Below are 26,954 nucleotides of genomic sequence, written 5' to 3'. Positions count from 1 at the left end.
GGTCATTAGAATTTAATTTATGTAATAAATTAATGACTTTTATTTCTAAAATTTATCACAATTCTCCCTCAAAGCACATATATTTTCAGTTGTACTTCTGTCCTTAGCTAAGTCAATAAATATATGTTTTATTGGTATTAACAAAGACAGTAACATAAGGGTCTCTAACCATGCTGAATAATCAAAATTGTCAGCTACTAGCATGGAGAGCTACAATGCAAGCAGACAAAATGGGGAAAGGATCATATTTTTGAATAAGTAGGAGCTGGTATCTGAAACCAGATATTTTGAAAATCTGACGCATCAATAGGAAGTTAATATTAGCCTTACACACATTTTCCTAACACTGAGATAATGATTCTGTATTCTGAGCAACAGCATTAAGTAAAAGAGACCAGTACAACACCTACAAGGAGATACCCAGCTTAGGAACACCGGTTCCTTAGAAGAACAATGTAGAGAATTTTCCTTGAAAACTAAGGAACAAAAATTGCTCTATTTGGAATTTGAGTCTAAAAACTGATTATAAAGCTTTCCAGACTTTATAAATCATTAGGGAGAAGCCAGTATCAGTTTTTAATATCTCATCATATATGCAGCTTTATGATGAAGCTGTGTACTTGCAGTGACTTCATGGGTAAAGATTTAAACTGTGTAATTTTCATTTTTTATAGCCTAGTTTGTTCTGTGACAAAAAAGGTGAAATACATTCCTTCAACTTGTGCAACAGAGCATCTGAAGTTCTTTCCAACTAAGTTACTTTAAATTAATGCTTACCAATATTTTAGCTTCTATTATCTGGATCTGGTAATAGTTTTAGGATTAACTTTTTAACTGAGCAGGCTTCTTCAGACTATTTTTTCTAATCAGTATTTTATATTCTAGTTGGTACTTCTTTCTTATTCTTTACTCAATAAGAATCTCAAAGACCTTAGTGAAATAAAGCCTGCACTGCCAACTGAATTCTAAAGAAAATACTGATTGTTGTTTTATTTAATTTTTTAAAATCTAACTAGGTATTGGACACTTTTTATAAACTAGCTTTTGGATTTTAGCCTGAGATACAGATCAAAGGCAACGCTACACCTAATCTTATTTTAAAAAGCATCTAGTTAAATCTTGTTTCTTTTTGAGTTAATGAGAAAATCTGTAGCTTTCTGCAAGACTGGAATTTAACCTTTAATGACTAAAACAAAGGAGGGAGGAGTGGATGTCATGTGAAGGTATTACACTTAGCCACTGAAAATAATTTTGAGTAGAATTCAGAGACTTTAATATCAAAAGCATGAATTATTTATCATTAAAAATAAATAGCTTTGAAAAGACCACCATGGAATCAGGGCTAGTACTAAGAAAAATGAAATTTAAGAACTCAGTTCAAGGTTTGTTTTCAACCAAAATTAAGCAAAAATCAACAGAGTTCTGTTTTATTTAGGAAATATATATGACACACAAGTTATAGTCAAATCATAGAATAGTTTAGGTTGGAAGGGACCTTAAAGACCATCTAGTTCCAACCCCATTGCCACAGGCAGGGACACCTTCAACTAGATCAGGTTGCTCAAAGCCTAACTGGAATCAAAAGAGATCTATTTTTTATAAGTATGCTGTTGACAACAGCAAACAGGTTGGTCACAGAAACAATGTTATGGAACACGTATGTTTTGTTATACCAATAACAGTAATATCATTTTAGTCTCACTGTTATACAGCAAATTATGCTAGAAGACAGCAAATTCCATACTCGTGATCTTTACCCATTACACCAATATAACATTCATTTATAAATTAAACAGATATAATTCATTAATAATTTATAGGTAATTCAAAAGTTTATGAAATTTCTTTAACGATAAATAGGATTAGTTGTCTAAGCTAGACCTATTTTGTACCTGGCTAATATAACCTATTATATTGATAATATATTTTGCTGTTTATTAAGTGGTTTGTAAAGGGATTTACAGAATTTATGATGCATTATACATAAATCCTGCTATGTACAAGCATGGTATATTAATTACTAAGATGAAAAAAACAAACTATTTCAAATAGTATCTTGTAAAATGGTTCCAGCTTAAAGCGACAAGGGAGGAGAAATTTTATTTAGATGTGTTTAGTATAATGAAACAGGTTTGATAGTTTGACCTATCTGCCTCTGTAAAGGAAGTGATTTGTCACTGTTACCATGAACTGCTTGCATTTCTATCAGTCACAAACTCCGTTTCTTCCCTTCAAGTGTAAAAAACTGCTCATTTTTAACCAGCTGCCACACTACTAAACATATCAGAAGAAATAGCTACTCCTTGACATGGAACTGGAAATGAGAACTGATGTAGCCTATTACCTATCTGCAAGCCAGAAAGTAACGTGGCCAACCTAGGAACATGTTAATTACCTTGAAGAGTGACTCCAGGGAAATGAGGGTGCTCAAACAGCACCGGCACATGTAGAGTGAAAGCTCCACGCTGGGCGGACTGCTCTGTGCTCTTGGGAGACACTCCTGACACATGCAGTCTACGCAGGGTAACAGATTATACCAAACTGGAAAAAAACTTCAGTGGAAAAACATGAAATCCATTAAATCTGATTTATCCTGTCACAACTGAATTACAGAAAATACACCTCTGTTCACCACTTCCAAATCTATCTAAGGGCTTTGGGCAAATAAAATAACCCCTGCACGTAAACATTTACCACTGAGGTCCTGACACCACAGCAGTGGCTAGAAGCCCCCCAGGTGCCACACACCGGTAAGTGCCGCCTATGCTACACATAGCTAAATGAAAACTGACCCATACATTTTAACTGTGCTTGAGTGTCACGACATAAATACTACTAGTACTAAAGCAGTGTCTGTAAATTTTGACATTTTCTATTACCAACCAGGATTTGAGTTTTACTTTCTTTGCATTCAACTAAAATTAAAGTCATTATTCCACTTAAATGTTACAGGACCTGACAAGATCAGATCAAATTCAGTCAGCAGAAGAAAGTTAGAAAATTATTTACACTAGACCTGACGAAAGTTCATGAGGTTTTCCTCCCCGAACAAAATGTGCCCAAATTTCTGTCAGACATATGAAAAAAGTGAGTGTCTTGGTGTTCCTGGCTTCCTAGTATGAGGATGTGCTGGCAGCATAAATTAGTTTTCTTCGCTTTTTTTTTTTTTTTCTAGTTGAGCTGATAAATGGGATGCATTCTACTCTTGCTTTCCACAAGTTCTGATTAATGCAAAGACTGCAAACATGAGCATGACCTTTCCATTCCCTTCTTTCTTCCTTTTCATAAGAGGCTCTTTTCTCCATTAGCAAATTCTGGAAGAACCTCCCCTTTGCTTGCAGCTGTCTGGTGCTATCTCCCAAATGGCAATCAGTTAGAACATCTTGTCTGGCTCCTGCACTTTGCTGCTACATTACTGCATATGCATGGAGAAAGGGGCAGAAATAACGTAGAGCTGACTGATTTTTCATGTACCGTTTCATATCTCAAACAAAAACCCTAATATTTTTCCTCTAACTCTTTAGGTTAAGTATTGTGTATTATCAAGGTCATTATTAACACAGCAGTTGCTGATTTTACTACAAAACGATGGAAGGAAAGGTGGAAGAAACACAGTCAGATGTTGTGCTGAGTCCTTCCTTTTTATTGCACTAGCTCACTAACCACGGTTTACATGGCTGCTGGTGGGCATCTAGTTACAAATTAGCAAACATCAGTTAAGTGTGAAGACTATTAATAACAAGAACTGAAACTGCAAAATCCCAGGAGGGTGTCTATTTCAAGGTACAGTCCTGTTTTATAACTTTTGAAGTCTGACTTAGTCATATATATTTGACTTCAGTGTCATTCTTGACATTCAGAAGCAGTAGCAAACTCCTTCAACAGACTGCCAAAATGAGCTGGACCGAGGCAATCTGAAGGCAAAGGCTGCACCTTCAGGAGCTGGCTGCAGTGCTGGGGGTTCTGCAAGAGCAACCACCTAATAATGAAGTGCCTTCAGCCACATGCAAACAGCTGGGCAGATATGAGTAAATTAAATAAGCAATACGCAGGAGTAACAGTATTGTATAGGAACAAAGGGATGATGGCTAAACATACTATCAACTGTTAGAAGCTCTTTCTGAGTCACCTAGATAGAAATTCTTCATGGGCTGACTTAAGGATGAAATGTGTGTTTGTGAATAACACACATTTCATTACGAAAATACTTGAAAACTGGCATTGGTTTTTCTCCTTGGAAAGACAACATCATCATTTACCATTGGCACGTTGGAATACTAGGGAATAGAGAAATAAAGTGTCTGTCCAAAAGGCATCAAAGAAATCAGTGCAAGAACCAAGTACAGAATTAGTCTCTTGGCAATTTCAGCTGATGCATTTATATCAGTTTATCTACCTTTTTTGTTCTATTTTTTCCCCTAAGGTTTAAAAGTACTTCAGCCTCTATTGTGGTCAGTCTGGTACATTTCATGGCATTAATTATACTTTAAAAAAGCAAAACACAATGTAGAGAGAGTAGATTTTCCACATTAAAAGTAATTGGCACCATCAGTGAAGAGTCAGCAGTTATCCTGTGATGGTCAATTCAACAAACACAGGTCTAATTGCCAAACCACAAGCCCTTACAATTCTGTAAACTCAGTTAATTGCTTCTTTTCAGGTTGAGATCAGGCTTATTTTTGTAACTGAATAAAAATAACTTAGATCATTTCTGTTCCTTAAAATTCTACAGATGAGTTGTAGGCTGAAACACAAACATTTTTTAAGTACATACTGAAAAGCAAACAATATAACAGCAACTGTATGTTGTGCACAGCTATTCTGGGCACAAGCTCTACTCTGTTCCACTGAGTAACTTCAAATCTGGTATAATTTGTCAGAATTCACCCATCATGTCCAGTTTATTTTCTTGATGGAGATTTACTGCAGCAAGCCAAAGTCTTTCAAATCTTCCACAGAAAGTGATTTTCCACTTATGAAAAACATGCAAGCTTTTTTTGGCTGGCAATTAATATTTGTAACTATTTTTTACTTGAAATTGCTGTTTCCAGATAATAGCTCCACAGTTATTAGCACATTGAAAGCAAATGTTACTGCCAGACCTTCTTCCGCCTTTTGCTCACCCACTATCCACAAAGCAGCCTTCTTCATCCCCACTATCCCCACTTAAATGGTATTGGAGTTGTATTTCCTATGCCAAACAAAGGAAAAAAAATGCAGTACAAAATGTGATTTTTTTTTTTATTTTTTTTTTTAATTTTAATGTACAGTAGTGCCACTTCCTTCTTACTGGTTCTTTGTTTTACTAAAGAGCAAGGTGACTGAAGGAATTTGGTGTTTTCACTCCAGAGAACAAAAAGCTGAGGGGGGACCTCATCACAGTTACCAGTACAAAGAGGACGGAGGCCACAAGGAGAGGACAAGGGGCAATGGTACAAGTTGCATGGGGAGAGGTTTCATCTTGATCTAAGAAAGAAATTTTTTATAGTGAAAACAACCCATTGCTGCAACAACTTCCCCAGATTGGTGGATTTCCCATCAGTGGAGGTGTTCAAGATGTGACTGGACAGGGTGCTAGATAATCTCATCTGGGCTCCCTTTCCCATGAAAGGTTAGACCAGAGGATCTTTTGAGATCCCTTCTAACCTGGGCTGTTCTAGGATTCTGTGAATCTAACTGTCTACTTACTCCTTAAACCACAATTTGCATGCCTTGCTCGAACAAGTAGTTCACAACACTGGTAGGTGAGGTGTGCCAATAGTCCTTACATTTTTCTGGAGGGAATAGAATACACCCTTAAAATATGTGAACCAAGGTCTACTTTGTGTTACTTTTACAGGTATGTTTCTGATACAGGAATTCAACAGACATGATAACTTTCAGTGCAAACACAGGCACTATTTGTTTCTGCATCATGAAAATGCAGATTCACAAGAGCTTTGTAAAAGAACCCTATGGGAGAGATTTAAAAGACAGTCATAGTAAAACCCTGACACACTGCTGAAAAGCAGACGGAAGATACTGGAAATCCAAATTATGGTGACAACAGTTCACAGAAATTTAGGGCATTTCCACAAGAAATTCTAGATTGTCTTGTCCATACTAGAACAAAGAGTCGCACACTTAAAAATTTTTACAAAACAGAATATTTTCAGAATAGCTCTTGCCCACCACCTGTCAGGTTCACTGCTATCATCTGGTAACTCTGAGCACCACCCAAAGGCAGCACTTAGGGCAATTGGCTTCCTGAAGATTTGCGCCCAGCCAGCTCCAGACAGCTGACTTTGGACTAGAACTGACACACATGAGATGCTTTTGTCATCATGGATAGTTTTTTCCACCTGCAATCTGAGAGGATAAAACCCAGCTTAAATTAAATTACTATGGTGGTCTGGTTACATATGTTAGTACTTTGTGTGTTTGTGTAATTTTAATTGGGAATCATGTTTTCCATTTAGTTTAACATTTCTTCTATTACAAATTTCGCAACAACCAGATAATCTGAATGGCAGCATATCCCAGTATTGCAGTTCTGGTTTGACAAATAAAGACTGAGCTTCCATATCAAATAAACACAGAATGGCAATCTTTCAAATACATAGGTGAGTGTTTTGTAGCTGATAACTGAGAAATACAATATACAATATACATAGGTTTCTTGCAACCTCTACTTTATTATCAGGAAGAAAACATATGACACTGTGTAAAGTCACATAAAACTGGAAGCAATTAGTGAACTCTTTCATGTAATGTATCGACAAGTTGTAAACTGGCTGCTTCCAAATAATGAATTATGTATTTATAAGAGTTTCTCATTATACAAGTGATTTTACTTTTTGCTGGAATTACATAATGATCATACTTTCATTACTAATATGTCCGAATAAAACAACAAACACGTTATTTGAATTTAAAAAAACAAATAAAACATGAATTTCATTCCAAAAAGTCCAGAAATGGATATAGGAAAAATTAGTGGTTTCAATCATGCTTTAAAGAAGGAAAGTTAACTTTCCCTTAACCAAAAGATAATGGGAATTTCCACAGAATATTTTATTTCTGACATTTATTTCAGCATTTTCTACTAGAAATCATTCCTTTCTGGAAAATTTCAGATCATGTAACCAGATTCCTGTAAATCAGGAAATAAATATCAGAAACACACCAAACTGCTTTGCTGATGGCCACACAAGAAACCTGCAGCAGAGCTTGGAACCAAAGCTTTACTTCCACGTTCCAACCCAGCTGACAGAGCAATGAACTGTTCTTCATCACTGCACTGATTTTATTTACAGTTCACTTTCCATTTAAGATGCTATAAAAGTGTCCAAACTTAAGAACAGAAATGCAGCTCTTGGTAACAGTACAAGAGTGTATTTCATTAATTCTATTTATTTTTTACATCCTGAAACACAGCAATATGTTAAACAAACTATTTAGCATGACACTGAGTAAATTCCTCATGGAATAGAACAGAAACTTATTTTCTATTAATTAAAGCAGCTACCATTTTTATTCTTGGCCATCATCTTGTTTCTTAGTCCCCGCTCCAATAAAATGGATAACCAAAATCCTCAGATTCCTAGCAAAGGTTTCCAAGGCTTAATGCTCCCTGTTTTGCTATTGAAATTGTACTGGTCAAATGCTGCCTAGCCTCCCCCACAGAAGAACAAGTCAGGTCCAATCATTTAAAAAGACAAACTAGAATTTTCAGACATGAAAAAAAAAGATAAATTACCTGGGTCTTCTATAGATAAGTTCTTTGTTAACCACTGAACAATGTCTGAACCTAGGAAAAAAACAACAGGCATTTTTAGATTAGTACATTTTTTCCTCCTGTTCTCCAGTTCCATAGGCCAATTAATATTGTTCTACTATGTAAAAGTGATCTATATTTTTTCCTCAGTTTGTCTAGGAAAAGCTAGATCATTCTATTTTTGTTACTTTTTTTGTTTGTTTGTTTTCTTTTAGCAAAGAAACATACCTCTCATTTCTTTCTTTAGGCCAAGACTCATAAAAATGTAATAGAAGTGCACAAAGGGTACACTATTAAGTTAATACTAAGTTTCCCAGTCTTCCAAATTAGTTTACAAATGAAGCCTAAAAAATGTAAAAGCCATACACATTGTGATTGTGCAATATATGGGGTGTATGCTGCAGGGCATGCTGGAGGCTTAAAAACCTCCTTGGGACTAATCCATGGCATTATGAGCACTTCTTATAAGCTGCAGTTTGTGTTGCACTTTGCACTTTGGTCTTGGTTTTGGGACTGAAAGCTACAGTTGGACTTCACCCACCATGAGCACGAATTACAAAATAAATTATAAAGTAGTTCTGCAGACAAAAAGACAAACACATTTATGATTTAAGCAACTTTAAATAAACAAATTGGCTTAAGGGGAAAATATGCTGAAACACTGAGTGTACATCTTCTCTGTGTTTCATGACAGTTGCATCATGCCTCCAGTTCAGACAAGCAACGCAATAGAGAGACATATAACATAATGCTTCCTTATAGAACCAATATTTAAGTTGCTCATCCATTTCTCAGTAGACATAACAACACAATTCTTCTATAAACCTTAATTTTAAAAAGATAATAAAAAACTATAAAATCTATACAATATAAACCAAATCAAAACAATAAAATCTCATGCATGGCTAATAAACACAACATTAGAATGTGGAGGATATTTCCCCTGACACTCCCTAGATTGAGATTTCTTTCTTTACTTCCCATAGTGCATAATTTCCTTTGGTCTTCTTAAGCTAATGAATATGATATTTTTAAAAAAGCATTTCAGGGAAGAAAGAAAATTTATTTCTCCTTACTTTCTTAATTTTAAAGAATTTTGTAGTTTTTATTTTATTACACTTAGTGAACAGCTTTATCGTGTATTTTACAAAACCTAGCTGATTATACCATAAATTTTCATGTGTGTATGCATTACTAAATTGATCACATAGCAATGAAAACTGTGAAGATTTTACAGCCGTGTCCAGTGCAGAGATTTTCATTCCCATGTTACATCTAAATTGTGACAGATATTAAACTTCAGTGGAACCATTTCTTAGAGCACTTACACAGAATCATTCCATAAATGAGGCAATGCACCTTTGTATGGTGTTGGATGTGTACAAAAATATTTCAGACAGATAATCCTACCTCAAAATATTCTATTTTTATGCATTTTTTATAAATATAATTTCTGTCCTTGTACATATGAACTTAGTGAGACTGATGCTGAAGCAAGAATTTTGTCCTAGTATAAGATGAAACTTCATAGACTTCAATGATACAGTTTCAAACCTACCTATATTTTTATGTCAGCTGACTAGAGATGTTAGTCAGCCCTGAATATTTTCCCAAATCCTCAAAGGCCAGAGACAAAAAGTAATTAGAAAAACAACATGACATTTTTGAATACTGACTCTTAACTTTGTCTTCTTTCAAATCTCTCAGGTACTATATGGGAAGAAATTTTCTATTCTTTTTATCTTAGCTTCAAATACTTCTTTCTCTTTACCACTTTTGAAAACTTTCCTATGGAGACACATCATATTCCTCAGACCTTAGCTCCTGGCATCATATTTACATATATGGTCTACACACCAGAAATTTCACCCCCATATGTTATACTGTCTTGTAGCTTATTATAAACAATAGTGGGAAATGGGATTTCCTGACAATTATATCATCTGATCCTGAAAGATCATTACTACTCTATTCACATTCTACACTGAAGCCATTCCCCTGGTACCCAAAAGCCTGAACAGCAGTTTAAACCAGCTATCACATTTGAACACTCCAGTGATTTCAACTGCAAGACTTCAATGACAGAAGCCCAGACAAATAAATATTAACATGAACACTCTCCTTATAGTGTGAAGGCTATACAAGTAAATCAAAGTTGCAAGTAATTTGTCAAATCACAAGTGAGAAATTTTTGAGTTCACATTCCTTTGAGACATCTTGTGGCTAAAAGCTCTAAAAGGAATTATAAAGATATTATCTCATATAGCTTGCTGTGTGTGTTTTTGGTTGCTACTTTTATTGTCTAATTAACAGAATTATTTCATTCAATCATTCCTGTGCTCTTTTCTAAGGTTTACTACTTATGCAAATGTGTTTCTAAAAGCAAAATCAGTACTATAATCTCTTATCTCAGGAAAAGAACAAGGCAGCAAAACAGGTGAATACTCTACAGGAAAACAATATTTCCATTGAGTCCAGGCTTTGAAAATCTGGTGACCAGTAAATTCATGTCATTTTTCATATACCACCCTTCGCATCTACAGGAATTATGATCCAAGAAGTAACAGGATAAAACACCTTTAACCTTCAAACCTGATCTGACTAATCTCCAGGAATCTATCCAAAAGACAAGCTAGTCTAATGATACAAATTTTATGCAAGCTACTACCTCAGGATTGGACTCTCCTGAAAAGGAAAACTTCCACAATCCAAAATAGAAAATGTTTACCATGTGAAAAAGAGACTCAATTTTTGTACACTACTTAATGTGTCAGTCACTGGTGATGAGTGCTAACAAATCCCCAGTAATAATATTTTCAAAGAAGATTCTCAAGCTAAGCTCTCCAAGTTTCTCTACCTCACTTTAAGAAGGCAGCTACAAGGCAAGCTGGCTATTAGATCTGTAAGGTGCAGAAGACTGAAGTTAAATTGCCAACTGAATTTTGAAATCCTAGAAGAACCCTCAATTGTCATGCCAATTTCTATAGCAAATAAAACTGGACAAGGCAAAATTATAATTTTTAATATTAAATTCAAGTTAGTGCAAGCAGAAAATATTTTAAAAAAGGTTTTTTAGACTCAGAGCCAACAGTGAGATTCTTTAAATGCCAGCATGTATCCAGATAAAGACAATAAAAATCACAAGATCTTACTCAAGTACAAAAATATGAGAGACTTTCAACTTTAAAGAAAGAGGCAAAAATATGTCTACATTCATATACAAAAAAAAAAAAAAAAACAACCAAACCACGTGTTCTTTGTAAAATGTACTTGCTGAAAACTCCAGAAGTTATTAATTTTAAATGAAATGGTGCAAAAATAGCAGTTGTTGAAGCTGTCATAGCATCTTAAGAAAACAGTTTTGAGGAAAGTGTGCTCTCTGAACTCTACAATGCTAATTTCCAAGTCAAAGTCACGAAGGCCAGGGCAATGCTAAGGTTAGCTTTCAAGAACAAACCCCTTATTTTAAACAAGTCTTTAAAGAGTGCATTTGAAAAGGGTGTTGATTCTGAACTAGAGAAAATTGCACAGGAATTATAGAGCAATTTTTGCCATGCACCGATGCCATGAGCCATGTAAGCCTTGATCTGGCAATACAAGGATATGATAGTGTTCTGCAAAGGAAAATGAAAATTCAAAATGCTCTATCATTTTAAACATTCAAAACCATACTTTGCTGAAGAAGATTCAAATTGCAAGAAAGTATATTTTATTAATTGGAGTCACAAACCATGAGACCACCAAGAAACCTAACTCAATGATATCTTATTTCGTAAGAAAGAAGTTTCAACCTTGAAACAAACACTTTTACTGCAAATATCTCAGTTTAGTAACTAAAATCTGTTCTTTTGTTGCTTTGCTTGGTTGGTTTGTTTGGGTGGGTTTTTTGTTTGTCTGTTCTTTTACTTGTAGACCGCAGAGTACTCACAGATGATGAAGAGAGACAGAGACACAGGAAACTCGCCTGAGAGGGTCTTGCTGTTGACAATCCAGCACACACCTACTCCATCAAGACTTTTGCCATCTGAACTCTCAACAGCAACATAACCATCACAATAATTGTCCCGTGTTGTGAAAGCCAGGAAGCTGGGCCTGTTGGGCCTGTTGGTTGCTGAAAGGAAGCAGCAGCTCATCCAGGAGCTCCCTCAAGGGAGCCCCTTGGTCGACTGGACCACCTTCAGCGCTTCACCACCATCTGATACCAAGAACCTGGAGAATTTTACACAGGGCAATTCACAGTAGGGAAAACTTAATACACATTGCTCTAAAAAGCAGCAGTTTCTAAATTTAAGAGAACAAGACTATTACTAGATTAGTAAGGAAAGAGTACTGCATTTCCATTGTTTCATTTTTTTTTACTGTTAGAGGAGAGAACTGTGTTATTTTGAGTTCACCGTCAACACCCATGCTTTGTCAAGCTACTTCATGGTGATACATCAGGAAATTAGGTTCAGATATTGATACACACTTCAAAATCCCTGGTCATGAGTGCCTGAAAAAAATAGAATGTGCAATTTCATTTCTTACCACTGATTCAGATATTGGAAACACAGAAACTGCATCAGATGAGATGGGTGACTGTAAAGGCCAATGGTCTATCAGAACTAGCTTTTTTTTCACAAAAATTGCTCTGTAACAGAGAGTTGGACTCTGCAAGAAAGGCCTTTTTACTGGTGAATGGAAGAAGATGATCTGTATTCTCCCTGAGTTTTCATGGTCATGAACCATAGCATATGTTGTCACTCTGTTATACCAGCAGAGATATTTTACAATTTCTTTTCTCTCTCTGAGAAGCATGGTTTGTGAATGAATTCTGCATGCATACATCTGAAAGAAGTCAAGTACCACACATTTCACGGGCAGAAAGGCAGAGGGAAGAAAAGCAAAGGCTATATTACCTTTTGGTATACTTACTGAAAAATGTATTTGGAGTTATTCCCCCACAAATTATGGTTTTAGTCAGTACTAATCTGCGTTGGATTTCAGTCTAACAGAATATGTATTCAGAGGTGCTCTGATTGCCCAGTTTTAAGTTTCAGAACTAAGGTGGTAACAAACATTTAGATGGTAAAAGCGCGAGATAAGGAAAACTACACAGAGAAGCTGTGTAAATAAATTTGGGTTTATTTTGTACTAATTTAAACACTTCCTACCTTGTATTTTTATTTAATAGTTTCTCTTTCTTTTCTATTTTCTTTTGGATTCAGTTAAAATAAATTTATAGACCTAATCTGGTATAATTGTTTACCATGAGTGGCAGCAGAGCTGAAACTGTGATATTTTGAATACATTGCCAATTGCATTTACACATTTAACCTACTGACCTTTACCATTTAAGTGGACTGACTTTTAAAAGAAACACATCATTGATCAAAGTGCAGTTTGATTAACGAAATTTGCATCTCAACTTTCACATACATATTTCTGCCACTTCCTTTTTAAAATTATTGGTGAAAGCAAAAACATAAACTCACTCTTTTGACTTATTGTAATTGGAGGTAAGTCACACATTTGTTTGAGTACTCTTATACCTCAAGGAAGATTGTATCAAGTTGCAGATTTAAAAATCTCATTAGAATAATACTAACTGTACAGATAATATGACATACTTTAATGAAACTACTCAATTATAATTTTAAAACAATATAAGCTACAATACAAATTGTTTGTTTGTTTGCTTTTTCCTTCAAGTGAAGATGGACACAGGAATCTGCAGAAATGAGACCCTCAAATGAACCATCCTACTGCTTTTGAGTTGGACCACTGTAAGCAATCCTCGAAAATACTCAAGCATAGAAGGGCAGAAAGGATCCGTACTTCTGGCTAGCATAACCCTGTGAAGAACATGTTGCTTGGGATGGTTAAATTACTGAATCTCCACTTCACAAGAGAGGAAAATTAATCTGCTTTTATATTGTGAAAGAGCTAATACAGGACATGTAAAATCTCTTCCACTTCTATACCTACATGAAATCACTCAACAGTGTTGACCAATAAATTCCAGTTATGTAAATTCTGCAGTCACAGCTGTCTCATAACCAAAATCATAACAGAAATCTATTTCATAAGGACTAAAAGGGTAATTAAAAGGGTAATCATGCCTGTGTAACTATGCCCACTCTTTATCCTAAAAGTGCCAATCTACAGAGGCCCCTGTCTTCTCCAGCAAAAGGAACTGCTGCTTCATTCCAGCAACATTTACTTCTAAAGCTTCTCAAAAGACATCCTCTACTTAGAACTCCTCAACAGCCACAAGTGATTGTTTCACAGATGACACTAGCTGTGCATAGTTGGCAGCATTCCAATAACCACAGATGGGACCTCTATAATCCCAAGGCTGTTATAATAAGCACTAGAGTTCAGCTTCTCACTGAAGAACACTGCTTCATGCTAAACATTTGCAAGACAAGAGTGATGCTGTTCAGAAAAACTAAGTGGTATGAAAACCTAGCACAGCCTTTCTACTATAAAGGAATTTTTATGCTTTTCTTCAAAATTATGTAAAGTCATGAAATCCTCTCTGACCATAATAAAATATCAGTGTTCATCTGACATGGATAAAGAAAAGACTATTTTGTACATTCCCCTGACAACAAATCCTACAACTTCTTCTATGGGAAAAGTATTCATGAGTGGAAAAAACAAAACAAAATCAACGAACCAACAAACAGGAAATGTAAGTAGAATTCTGAACACCATAAGTTCATTTCATTTTTGAGAAATCTTCACCTTCAAATAGAAAACAAAACAGAAAAACCCACTCCATTTTTAAATACTGTATGCATACTCCAAGCAAAACCTCTGAAGTCTGAGATAAGCAAGGAGCTTAGGAGGTTTATCAGTGAGACCTACTTGACTTACCATCCATCAGAAAAATAATATTAAAAGATTAGAAGCTAAGTGACTTTCAGTTTTCATCATCATTATGACCCATCCTTTTCCTTCTCTCAATCAATGCCTCTCTGCACCCTGCAAACATACACAAACAGATTTGAGTACTATTAAAAGAGAAATGAGCAAGGTTTTAGCAGTTTGTCATGTTCTCCTTCCCTCATTAACTTTGGTAACTTTCGAGCTAAATTCCGTCTTCCAAATAGGTTTGGATCCACCTCCAAGTGAAGAGCAGGAACCTTCCTAACACCAAACATAACTGTGTCCATGCCCTACCCAACACTAGTGTATACTGTGTAAATCAATAGGCAATTAAGCTGTTCTGCATTTTATTCTGTTTCTCTCAGTGACAATGTAACTTCTTTATTCAAAGAATTATAAACTTCACAGGGAAGAGAACTGTCTCTAATGCCTGCTACTTATATTCTCTAAAGCCTGAGGCAACTTAGTCCAAATTTCTGTTCAGACACAAGCAGTTTCAGGTATTTGAACCTGAGTGTCTCTACTTCAGCCTTCAGGCCTTCTGGTCAGGGCCCCTTTGGATTTCTTTTGTTTGAGCTATAATGCTTTTGTGTTAAATAGTTTTGGAGATAACAGGAGAAAATAAATGACACCCATGTGAGGAGTTGAAGCACCTGGAGTGCCCTGGCTACTTCAGTGAAGACTGGTTTATGGAAAGTAGAACAGCATCCGCAAGTGCATCCTGGTCCAGAACACAGCAGTGAATGAATGTGAGCGCAGCCTCACTGAAAAAAAGCCAAGAAGTGAATGGATACATGATTCGTATCCCAGGTTTGTCCTCCAGTTCTTGAAATGACATGCAAAAGCGCTACAATAACATCACTGTTGCCTAACTATCTTGAACTGTCACTCTGAAAATTCATCCAAGATTACTTCAGGAAAGCTGACAACACACTTCTGAAGGACAAAGTTGCTAGCTACCATAAATAGTTCATCTGGTTTTCTTTTTAAGTCTACTAGATGTTTCACTGCATCTTGCTGACAACTTAGTATAGAAAATAGATAGATTGATAAGTATAACTTTTTTGAATTCACTGCTGAGGAAACACTACAAAATTTCACTCATAGCTTCCTAAGTCTTCTTTCTTAATGAGCATGCAAGTTTCAGATTAACAGAACCATTTATTCTTAGTTTCATAATGCAGGGCTCCTCAGGGCAAAGAACACCAAGGCACAAGGTTTTCTTCCTTTATCCTGTGTCTTTGTATACAATTACTGAAATTGAGCTTTTTTCAGTAATTCAGCAGTGGATGAAATTTCTAAATGAAGGCATTTCCTGGGTCATTTGAATGGCTTTCTTCCGCCCAAGATGTAAAAACAATAAGCTTGTACTAGGACTATACTGAAACCATATGCTAAGTATTCCAGGGAAACATGGACAGGTGAGAGCCCAGGGCTGACAAGCAGAAACAGTGCCGGGGTGGAGCCAGAGGGCAACAGAAAACTATTTCATGCAGTGTTTGCAGAGAGGAGCAACCACTGTAAATAACTTTATATCCCTTCTTAACCACAGCAGGCAGCCATGGATAAATTGTAATGTCATCTAATTTTATGATCTGCAGAAATCTCAATTACCTTAGTTTATACCTACTTAAAATATAAACCCAGACTATTTATTTATTTTATTTATTATTTATTTATTTAGAGAATGCATACAAATACACATTGTATCCAGCTGGAGATACTACTTAAGGTTTTTCTGCAGATTTCACAATTGTAGTGTCTTGAAAAGAAAGCCAAGCTAGAAAAAGGTATTCATCAAAGTAGCAGTGGCACTATCCAAAGCAACCTTACTAACTTTCCATAGCGCTGTTATCACATTGCAGCTTCTGATCTTAGTTTTCACAAAATTGCGTATCACTGTTAGTGAATGTGTTCTTTATCTCATACACATATCAGTAAGTGTGTGCATGTTGCACTTTAATAGTCTTTGCAACACAGTAAAAGCTGCCTGAGATTACCTCTGCCACAATAAAGAGTTTTACTTTCTTATTTTTTTACATCAGCAGTTTGAAAATATTGTGCAAAAACAAACAGCCTCCAAGTTCAATGAGAAGGTTTTTTGAAAGTCTTCACCGCATTATTGCTTCAAGTAATTCTGTATTTTTTTTCGTATTTCCACTTCAATATCTCTAAGAAATATGACATTTTCCTTCTGAAATGGTTCTTCTAATTCTTGCCATACTGCCCCCCAAAGACACCCACGCACAGATGGCAATGGAAGGAAATGAGGCAGCAATGTAATTTTTGCTAGGCACTTCACATTCACAGAGGATTTTCCCTTGTGAAAATCCTGAAATCCTAATTCAGGGGTAATGGAAATAAATATATAAATGATATATGATTTGACTTATGATTTTGATTCCAGGAAGAAAGTCTGTGGAGACACAGTGAATTACCGTTTTGACATTTGCCCAGCAACAACGTCAATGTGCTGCCTTCCTCACAAAGCATTCCTACACAATAATAGTTAATTTATACAGCTGGTTTGAAAATGGGTTTTTCCATCGTTGCTGTTTCAAAACACTCTTTCAGTGACTCATGCTCTTACTGTTCTCTACGCTTAAGTCTCTGAAAACTGATGTCCAAAAAAAACACTTTCGATCACCACAGATTTTCTGAATAACCCAAGCTATTTAATTTGGTTATTTTGGCTAAAATACATCCTTCAGAAAGGTCTAATGATGTTAAATACAACAGGCATAATGTGATGCCCTGTAGAAACTCCAGAGCATTGCAGGATTGTATACAAAGAACCCACAAATTCTCCAAGAATTCGCTCACCAGCCAGCCATTCTCACAGCTACAGAAACATCTCCACCTCATCTCAATTAAAGAAATTCTACAATATAACAGTTGCACAAAATATTTATTTTCAGAGACAGGGGCACAGGCTATAACAGTAAGCCCTGAAACGGGAATTTCCTGACAAAATGACAAAGAATTGCAGAAAAAAAGAATTGTTTGTTTGGCCAAAGTAGTCATCTGGGGATTTTAGTGCTTTTATTTTTTAACATATAGGTCCCACTGTTCTCTGGCCCCAGCACAGACCAGCTATTTTTCAGCTAATAACAATAAATACACAATATAAAATGCAAGAAAGTTTGCTGAAGCAAAGTATAAACTTTCATCCTTAATCCTAGTATTCAAGTGTTACACCAGAAATGTCATTGACTATGATTAGAACTTCGCTCAAGGCTTCTTTTTTTCTATTTGAAATATGAGATGTTTTAATATTCAATAGACCCCAGAAAGTTCAAATGAATTTCTATTTTTGATTAAGCAGTGCTGGATGTTTTTGTGCTATTTCCTCCAGATCCATGATTATTTTAATACTGCCATGTCTCAGAGTTTACACTTCAAAGATCTGCTGCAGGGCTACATTTTCAAAAAGGAAAAGAAATGAAGTTATTCAAATTGTACATACCTATACTTTGGAGCATTAGTCTGACTGAAAATCTAATCCTGTTCAGCTTCTACCAAAATATACGATTGTTTCAAGACTATTATGTACAATTGCTTGGTGTAATAAAAATCACATCATACAACATGGAATGAGCTGTGTTAGAAATAAAACTTGTCTTTGGTCCAATTCGATACTTCTCCTCAACTCAGGATATTTTGCATTTGCAGTCTTTCATGGCTATTCAGGGATTATGAATTAATTTATTCTTGATGTCAATAATTGTGCTGCATGACTGTCTGAAGCAGATAGGACTGCGTCTGTTCACAAAGAAATAAAAATCTCATGGTTCTTCTCATGGTAGTTCTTTAGATTTGTCACAATAAAGGTAAAATCTATTAGCTCTTGAGGACAAATCCCAAAGATTCATTGAAATTTAAGTTGTGCTGACAATTTAAATTCTCTAACATGATTTATGCATCAATGAAGATTTAGCAAAAATTTAAATAGACATGAACTACCATTTTAATAAGCAATGAACAGCTCTTGGGTATGAAATAAACTTAATCATATCATCCAGTACTGTATTTCTGTCTAAAATTGAAGTACAGCATATGTTCATATATGTGAATATATATGCCAGCCAGCCACCATATAAATTATGTTCCCACCAATCACAGTAAACTTAGCAAAGCAAGAAGTAAAAATTGGAGAAAATAAATCTCCCCACATTTTAGTTTATCAAGTTCATTCCTTTGCTGCTCTCTGTCCTCAGAGACATTCAGATGAGCATTTGTGAGATACTAATTACAGCCCTGTAGCTACTATTGGACTTTTGTCTATGATATTTATATAGGAATTCAAAAGCAGCCTTTCTGCTTTTACAAGTAATTTGGTACCATATTAATCCAATGTGTCTTAGAAGCAAAGTATTTTGCTTTCCATCAAACCTTCTGGCAGGAGAGTCTTTTCAGCCACTCATTATCAGGCAGAAGAATAACAAAAAAGTCAATATTCTGAACAATGCTGGACCACTGGCCATGATGAGACCTTCTGTAGATCACAGGGCTTGTATTTATCTCAATAGTAAAGATAATAGTTCCCTGTACTGTGCTGTGGATTTGGGGAGCTAGAGAACAGAGAAGTGTTTTGAAAAGATCAACCTGTAGGTATTAGTGTCTTCATGTTATTTTACTGTATATTTCAATGTTTTATTTCATTTGGATGAGGTAGCTGAGAAAGGAAGGCATCTTACTGTGAACACAGGATGGGTCTTTCATAATTTAGACTTATGAGTACAGAAGCTCTTTGCAAGGATGAGGTTGTAACTCATTATTTTTTTCCTTTTTCACAATATGCAGAGAAAAATTAAGTCCATATTGCTGCCTAGGAGTATGCAGTGACGTGAATACTACTTCTAGAACTTGTTGTATCTTTGCTGTTTACATTGTAAATTTGCTGTTTACATTGTCACAGTAAGGATAAATAGTAGCAAGATGTGAAAAAAAAACCTTCGGTAAGGGAACACGTGTACACAATAGTCACATACCTACCCAAACCAGCTCTTCCCCTCTTCTTCCCAGCCTCTGTTCGCGATTTATTTGTATTTTGGCCTCTCCATGTAATATTTAAGACCTGCATGTATTTTATCTAAAATTGTTGATGGTCACCATATCTTCCTTAATTGCAGACTTGGGAACAGATGGTATACCCTCTCTTGGGAAAGTAAAGGCAGGGTCAGTAAAGAAATATAAAGCAAACAGGTATCCAGTACCAATACTGCTGTTTACTAGTGGAAGGTGAAAACAGACACAAGTCCTGTGTTGAGGGCGTGGGGAGAATAAAGATTTGTCAGGCAGCTAAGGAGTTGTGCTTTCTAAATGCAATGTGGTCCTGAGGCTGGGAAGAAGGGGGCAAGCAGAGGTGTGGGAAAAACATGTTCTTGCTGAACCTTCTTACAAAAAAGTAAAGAAAAAAGTAAAGAAAAAAGTAAAGCTAGCAGCCCTCTACTGCAACAGGAACAACAAAACACCCCTATTAAAAAATTTAAGGTATTTTTCCATGAAATACCCTGTTTGATCTGACAACAAAGATCAGTACAATTCTGCTGGTACCCTATTGACAGATAAGAATTTGATGGAGAGCAGCAAAGGATACTTGTGCCTGGACTAGCAAATAGCCTAACGATGGCAGAAGGCAGATCCCTTCCCATGGCTTGACAGTCTGGGAATGGAGCCACTCTCATCCCCAAAATACGGGCCAAAGGGAGTAGTGGTAATACGACTGGTAAGAGTTTTTATTGATGCAAAAGTGATGGAGAAAGGTCACCCGGGAGGGTAGACTTGAGCAGATTATCCCCTTCCAATTTCTGCTTCACTTTGCATGAGGTACATTTATACTTAGAAACTAAGTATACACTAGGCTGCTTTAGTCCTCCTTTCTGTTATGCTGATTCTATTTGACCCAGCATAGAAATAAATGCCTGCCATAGCACTGTTTCCAAAGGGAATACAGGCTCCTGCTTACACATAAGCTCCTTTGTTTTCTCATACCTGGCATGTTGCTACCTTTACTTGCTGCCAAACTGGTACTGTTGGTCCCTTGCCCAGGCTCAGCAGAGCACACTGCTGTGGGTGGCATGACATGCACAGCAACAATTTGCAGTGGTACCAATCCTCCCCTGTAAAGTTTTTTGGACTAGCAAATGCTTCCACTTGTTTGCTTTGTGTCTCTTACAGCTCACAAGCCTCTAGCAGCAGGTCCACCCTTAACCCATTTCACCCTGCTTGCATGGCAGGGTTTCCCTCCTCATATGGCACCAGGAAATACAGTAGTTTAAGGTCCAGCATTTCTCCCATACACTCACAGGAGAGTAGTATATCAGGGGAGCAGGATCTTTTCTACCAGCCACATTAACAGCTAGTAAAACATGCTGCTCAAACAAGAGATGACCAGCCAGTTTGTTACGCAGCACACAAACACGGCAGCAATTCAAATCAGCCAGGAAGAGTCAGAAGACTTTGTTCATCTCAAATTCACTACCTCTCATCTTTTATTGACGTTGCAAAGAGCATGTCTTTGACCATCGCTATTTCTAGAACACAGACACCCCATTGTTTAAAGTAATTGTTGTTGGCATGTATTTATATACTACTGACTGGTTTTTATAGAACATGATTATTTATTAATTTAGGTGAGTATACTTAAAAATATCTATAGATTCAACTTTAAAACATTATTTCTGTATTTCTTAATAATAGCAATTATATTCCCCTCCCAAGTTATGGTTTCAGAAATTACTGTCATTCAAGGAAAGAAAGCAAAAAGATTCCACCATTGTCAATACACCTAAATTTCAGACATTTTTCTTTATTATGGATTTAAAATCACCATTTAGCTTCCCTTATGAGAGATGTACTTGCTAGTTCATGTCTTCTTTTTAGCAAGTGAGCTAACAAAGAGATGACTTATCAAAAAAGAACACATGCACTGAGAAAATTGATGAAAACTACAGCTCTGATCACAGGTACCTTAAATGAAGCATCCACAAGAAACCCTTGCTCCACATAAAGCGAACACCTACATGTAATCCTTCAGGCATGTAATGCCTGAACTTGCTGTGCTGTAATCTTAGTTGATGTGAAGATCAGGAAGTCAAGCATATCAGAGAAGGCAGAAGATCTGGCAGAGGCAGAAGCTACTCTGCAGTTGGGTGCTGTGGAGATTATTCAGTAATTTTAGCACGTCAGCATCTTATACTAACTGCTTTTCAAACACATTCAAACAACAAGTCCCTCTGCTAAGGACCCTACAGTCAGCATTTCTGATGGGACCATTTAACTGGATAAGGAAGACTCTCTGTATTGATGATATTCTGCGGTTGCACAATATAGCCCGACTTTTGTTATTCTCTGAGTTTCCTGAGACAAAAGTGCATGCTCAAAAGGATCTTTCATGAATCACAAAAAAACTCATGAGACACCAGATTTTCTACCCTGCAGCAAATTCTGAGGCTCTCAAACTTCAATTTGTTGTGAAGTAAAAACCCAAAACCAAACATCAAACCTATGCAGAAACTTAAAAATTCCAAAATATTTTCCTTTAATGCTATCAAAATGTTTAATTCAACAGGGGTAAAACCTTTTTTTAGTATAAAACAAACAATGTTTCATCTTCATCTTTCTGACTCATAAGACAGCTTCTAACAGAAGTATGGTAATAAAACAATAAAACCAAAATGCAGTATTTCAGTATTTCCAGATAACAACATAAAAAAAAAAAAAAAACACCAAACCTCTCATGAAGCAGTGTGGCTGAGAAAATATTTCCCAGCAGAAAATTGATTTGCCACGTAAAGCATCATAATGGCTCTTAATGGATAATTCCTCTAAATTAAGCAGCTGTAGAAGCTTGAGCAGAACTAAGATGGATGTGCTTCATTATGCTATGACAGTTTCATCTCTTTGACAAGACCAGAGCACAGTGACATAGGATCTGCTACACTGAGCATTCAGGGAAAGTCAATTGATAGTTTTAGACACAAGAGACAAAATAAGGAGAAAATAAAGGGCAATCTCATTTACCTTTTCCTCTTAAGGTGCTACCTTGTCAATGATTAACTCTATCAGAGTGAGTAAAAAAATTTATTCCACCGTGTATCTTTAATAATAGGCTGCTTCCATTTTAACCAAAATTGAATTCAAAGATATTCTTATATTGCAATAAAAACACTACAACTATAGCAGCGTTAGCTCCGCTTAGCTCATATCATGCCTCTCTATTGGTGATGAGTCACCTCTCCTCCTACCATGTAGTAAAGAAAACGGATGAGCCTTGAAAAGCTAACACTTCTTGCAATTTTATACAGCAAATAGCATTTGGAAAATGGATTTTCAAAATCACAACCCCTGTAACTACTATATGGGTTTCCAGACAGTGAGTTATATACAGTGGGGATGAAAACATTTGGGAGCTCTCTAGAATTTAGTTTCTATAATAAAAGACGTTCTCTTTGAAAATAAGAGTAGGATTGAACTTAGTATCTTGGCAGTTTTGACTCATGTCCTTTTAAGCTTTAATTTCAGGTGTGTTTTTTCATTCTAATGCTATGCCTAAAAGTAATTTCTATTTATTGACTGTGAAATTAAAGGGAATATTTAAAAAACATTCTCTATCTTAGTTGCAATAGGAAAATCAAAAGGAACTTCACTCTGGCCACTAAAAAATGTTTCAGATGTTTTGAATCAACAGAGTTTCAGGAAATGTTTGACCAAAATACTGAAATATGCTTCAAATTCTTCTCAACTATGACATACTCTGAGATACAACTGCAATTCAACATTGCTTAAGAAACTTAAAGTGTATATTTCTTTATTATTTCGCAGATCACTATGCATGTAAAACTGTAGTGAAACCATAAACATCTGGAGGTATTTTACTTCAAATGTAAAAATAACTTCACTATACTATACATTTTAATCCTTGACTGAACTTTGCTACCCCTGACAGGTGAAACGGGAATACAGGAACAAGGCTTCAACTCTTCATATTGATGGAGATGTCCTGAATACCTTTCAAGCAGCTTCCTTTGCTATGCAAACTGAAGCAGCCATGCTCTAAACTGGACATAATCACAGCTCTCACTATCTATAAAGAAGCAGCATTCATGCTACTTTGACATTAAACATTTGCTTTACCAGTGGCATTAGAAATGTGATGATATTCCCTCCATCAAAAAGACCTCCTTTGTTTGAGGTACAAATGGTGCCTTCACAAGGAAACCCAGATGAATTGTTGTAACCAAAGTCAGGTATGTAAAACCCAGGAGCTGTGTGTTCAAGGAAGATGAGATGGGACAAGTCTCTGGGGCATTGGACAGGGAGTGTCTTACATGCCGGTTAGGTGACTGTGCTGAAAACAAAGCAAAAAGAAAGAAAAGTGGGTATGAACAAACAAGTAGGACAACAGGCTATTGAAGGACATGCAATTTAAAGCACCTGTTTTTGTCCTGGTTTTGACTGATGCAGTCCAAGCCTGGTTACCTGTATTTGGCACAAGAGATATGAATTGTCAGCAAGAGAAATGAGCAGTGATACTCAGTTTGTGCCAGAAGACACACTGTTTAAAGTGAGTGTATCTCCTAAAGATATAAAACTTGCAAAGTGGCCAGCAAAGAATTACAGAAAATAAGTTATTTAATTTATAATTTGCACAACAGTATGTGAATGAACTTTAGCAATGTTAACTCTCTAGTGCTGCCCCTATGAAGACATGGTTCACTTTATAGCTATGAGAGCAGTGACTGGAGAGGCCAAATGGACAGCCTGCTGCCACAGATAGAATGGCCAAGTCAGTGATGAAAATCCAAGAGGTTTAATTCCAAGCTCCACTTATGAGCCCTAGGTTATGCTAATGTGCCTTAGACAACTCAAGAAAGACTGAAGGTGCCTTTTTTTTTTTTTCTTTTGCATTTACAAGAGGAGTGGTACATTCAAAATATTAAATAAATGTACTTAAAGAATGACAAGGAAGTTTTCAGGCCACCTCAAATGGGCAAGATTTAGTCTTAGGAACTTATTGATTTTTAGAGCACTGAACTAGCTATTGCAAATTCTTTAATAATGAATCAGCCTCAGTCTATTTGTTTATAAAAGCCACGTAAGATACAGGAAACATACAGATAAAGGTCAGTGTTGAACACGCTGAATTCAGGAAGGGCTTCTAAGCATATCAGATTTGTTCTTGATTTTATTTCATATGAAAACTATTCATATCATTTGCATTGGTGGCTGGGCATTAGTTAAATGGGGTTTGGTTTTGATGCATTTTTTTATTAATCTTAGCATTAGTGACTTGAATCTGTCACATTCAATTTTATGTCTTCCTTAAAGGAAAAATATTTTAAGACACTTGTTAGGCTGCCTTTCTTTTAAATAGGAGTTTGAAAATGACTGAAAGTAAATTTGCCCATTTGCGCTACAAAGCATGAAGCAATGATATTTGAAATTATAAACTATATATATATAAAATTTCTTTTTTGCAGACTATTATTATCTGCAACTTAAAAGACATTTTTCTTAAATATGGTTTACCTACCCTCCTATAGTTGACATGTGTTGCAAATGAATATATATTCATATTATAAAGCACTCATTTAAAGTTCTGCTGTCCCATAACTCATTTTCTTCTTATAAATTTAGTACTTTGTTGATAATAGATTCTATCTTAAATATTTCAGCCAAGGACTGCTTGTAGCTTCCTCATGTAGCTAATTCTTTATTCTTTTCTCTATTCAGGTTGCCATTTTATGAACCACAATAAGATTCTCCAAAGGTTTTGGTATTGCAAGATAGCACGCTTCCTAAGTAATGCCCTTGAGCTATATATTATCTCACACTAACACATGTTTTCTTTACTGCTTAATTTTGTCACTCATTTAAAAATGTACATCTCTGGGTTTGCTTTCTTAAGGTAGCATTTTGAGTAGCAATGTTCGACTTATTTTGATTCAAAACAGAGCCTGTGTTGATGAAATAGAACTGACTAGATTGCACTCACTAGTCTTCATTTTCTATACTCATTTTTAAATATGCTAATGTCAAATACTGTGTAATGCATAAAATTTTGATTCTACTTTGTGCAAAAGTTACTGTCATTGCACTGTTTTCCTGGGTTTTTCTTTTTGTAGTGTTACTTAAGCAGGTAAAGGGGAACATCAACTGAACACTTGAGCAATGAAAAGAGCTTAACTTCAGGCTTTCTCTTTTTGCAGTGCTCTAACTGTAACTGTATACTGCTCTAAGTATCTGCAAGATACAAAGGTCATGAGAAAAATACAACATGTATATAATACCAATCACTCATTCCTGGTACTTTAACTCCTACCATGTTCTTTCCATTTTTCGAAGTGCTAAATACACTCAGTCTGCTGTGTTATACAGAAACTGGTTTGCAGGCTTTTTTCAGTTACATATGGTCATTAAAGGACAATTTGCACCCTTCAACGCTGGGCTTGACACTGTTAATAAACACCCTCAGCTGGAAACTGTAGAGAAGAACCTTGCAGGTAAAGAGAAAACACCTTTGGAAACCCAAGGTGAAACCCCAGATCCTAGGAGGTGCACCCACCTCTTGTTAGATTCCAGATAAAAGGAATGAAGCCTCTAACACAGCCCCAGAGGGAGTCTGTCACTGATAAGAGGGCACATGGCACTGCAATGGATAAGAGCAGTTTGGGAATCCCAACCTCTGCCCCTTAGGAGGCAGCAGCTCCACCAGGTACCCGCTTGCAGCCCCAGCTCCCTGCAGCAGCAGGAGGAGGTGCAGGACTCGCATCTCCGGCACAGCAGCAGCACCGGCCTGACTCAGTGACAGGACTGGATGTCTTTCTTGTTGGTCTCCTCTGACCTTGCTGGGTGCTGTCTCATTTGTAGCTGATCCATAGTTTCGGACTGTTTACCCATAACCTTAAGACTAGATTTGTTTTTAATAGCTGCTGAGACACATACTTCATATATGAGTGCTGAGGTGATCTTTAATGCAGTGATTTAGTTAGATTCTGAGTAAGGAAAGAACTAGTTAAATCTGTATGGATTTCACTGAAGTTTGGTTTGTTGTTTTTTTTTTTTGTTTTTGTTTTTGTTTTTTTTCTGTAAAAAGTATTTAAGTATTTTCTTGCGTATATCAGTCCTTCAAATTAATCTGTTCCTTCTACTAATACTATAATTGCAGTATTCATTTCATAGGATAAAAACTGAGTATTGGAAATAGCAGTGCCCAGTGGAAAAAAAAAAAAGTGGTTTTGATTTAAGGTAGAATTTGTTATTTAGGATTTCTCTGTTTCTGATTCTTTCCAAGTCAATACTAATCACAGAAAAAAGCATA

The 26,954-nt window shown here is 36.1% G+C and overlaps 1 protein-coding gene across 13 annotated transcripts in view; it reads right to left on the bottom strand.

Moving 5' to 3' along the window:
• The window catches only part of RGS7 (regulator of G protein signaling 7), a gene marked incomplete at both ends in the record, with an annotated part of 239,621 nt that overhangs the window by 95,722 nt on the left and 116,945 nt on the right, over positions 1–26,954 (bottom strand). For 11 of the 13 annotated variants that reach the window (XM_082048677.1, XM_082048678.1, XM_082048680.1 and 8 more), the window contains one exon: positions 7,739–7,789. The exons of the other annotated variants lie outside the window; for them this stretch is intronic. In XM_082048677.1, the coding sequence (XP_081904803.1) occupies positions 7,739–7,789 (51 nt within the window). The remainder of the gene's footprint in view (positions 1–7,738; positions 7,790–26,954) is intronic. 13 annotated transcript variants of the gene reach the window in all.

Source organism: Streptopelia decaocto (genome assembly GCF_964273445.1).
Source record: "Streptopelia decaocto genome assembly, chromosome: 3".
Taxonomy (NCBI): domain Eukaryota; kingdom Metazoa; phylum Chordata; class Aves; order Columbiformes; family Columbidae; genus Streptopelia; species Streptopelia decaocto.
The sequence above is the reverse complement of the archived record's forward strand: the minus strand, read 5'-3'. Positions and strand labels throughout refer to the sequence as shown.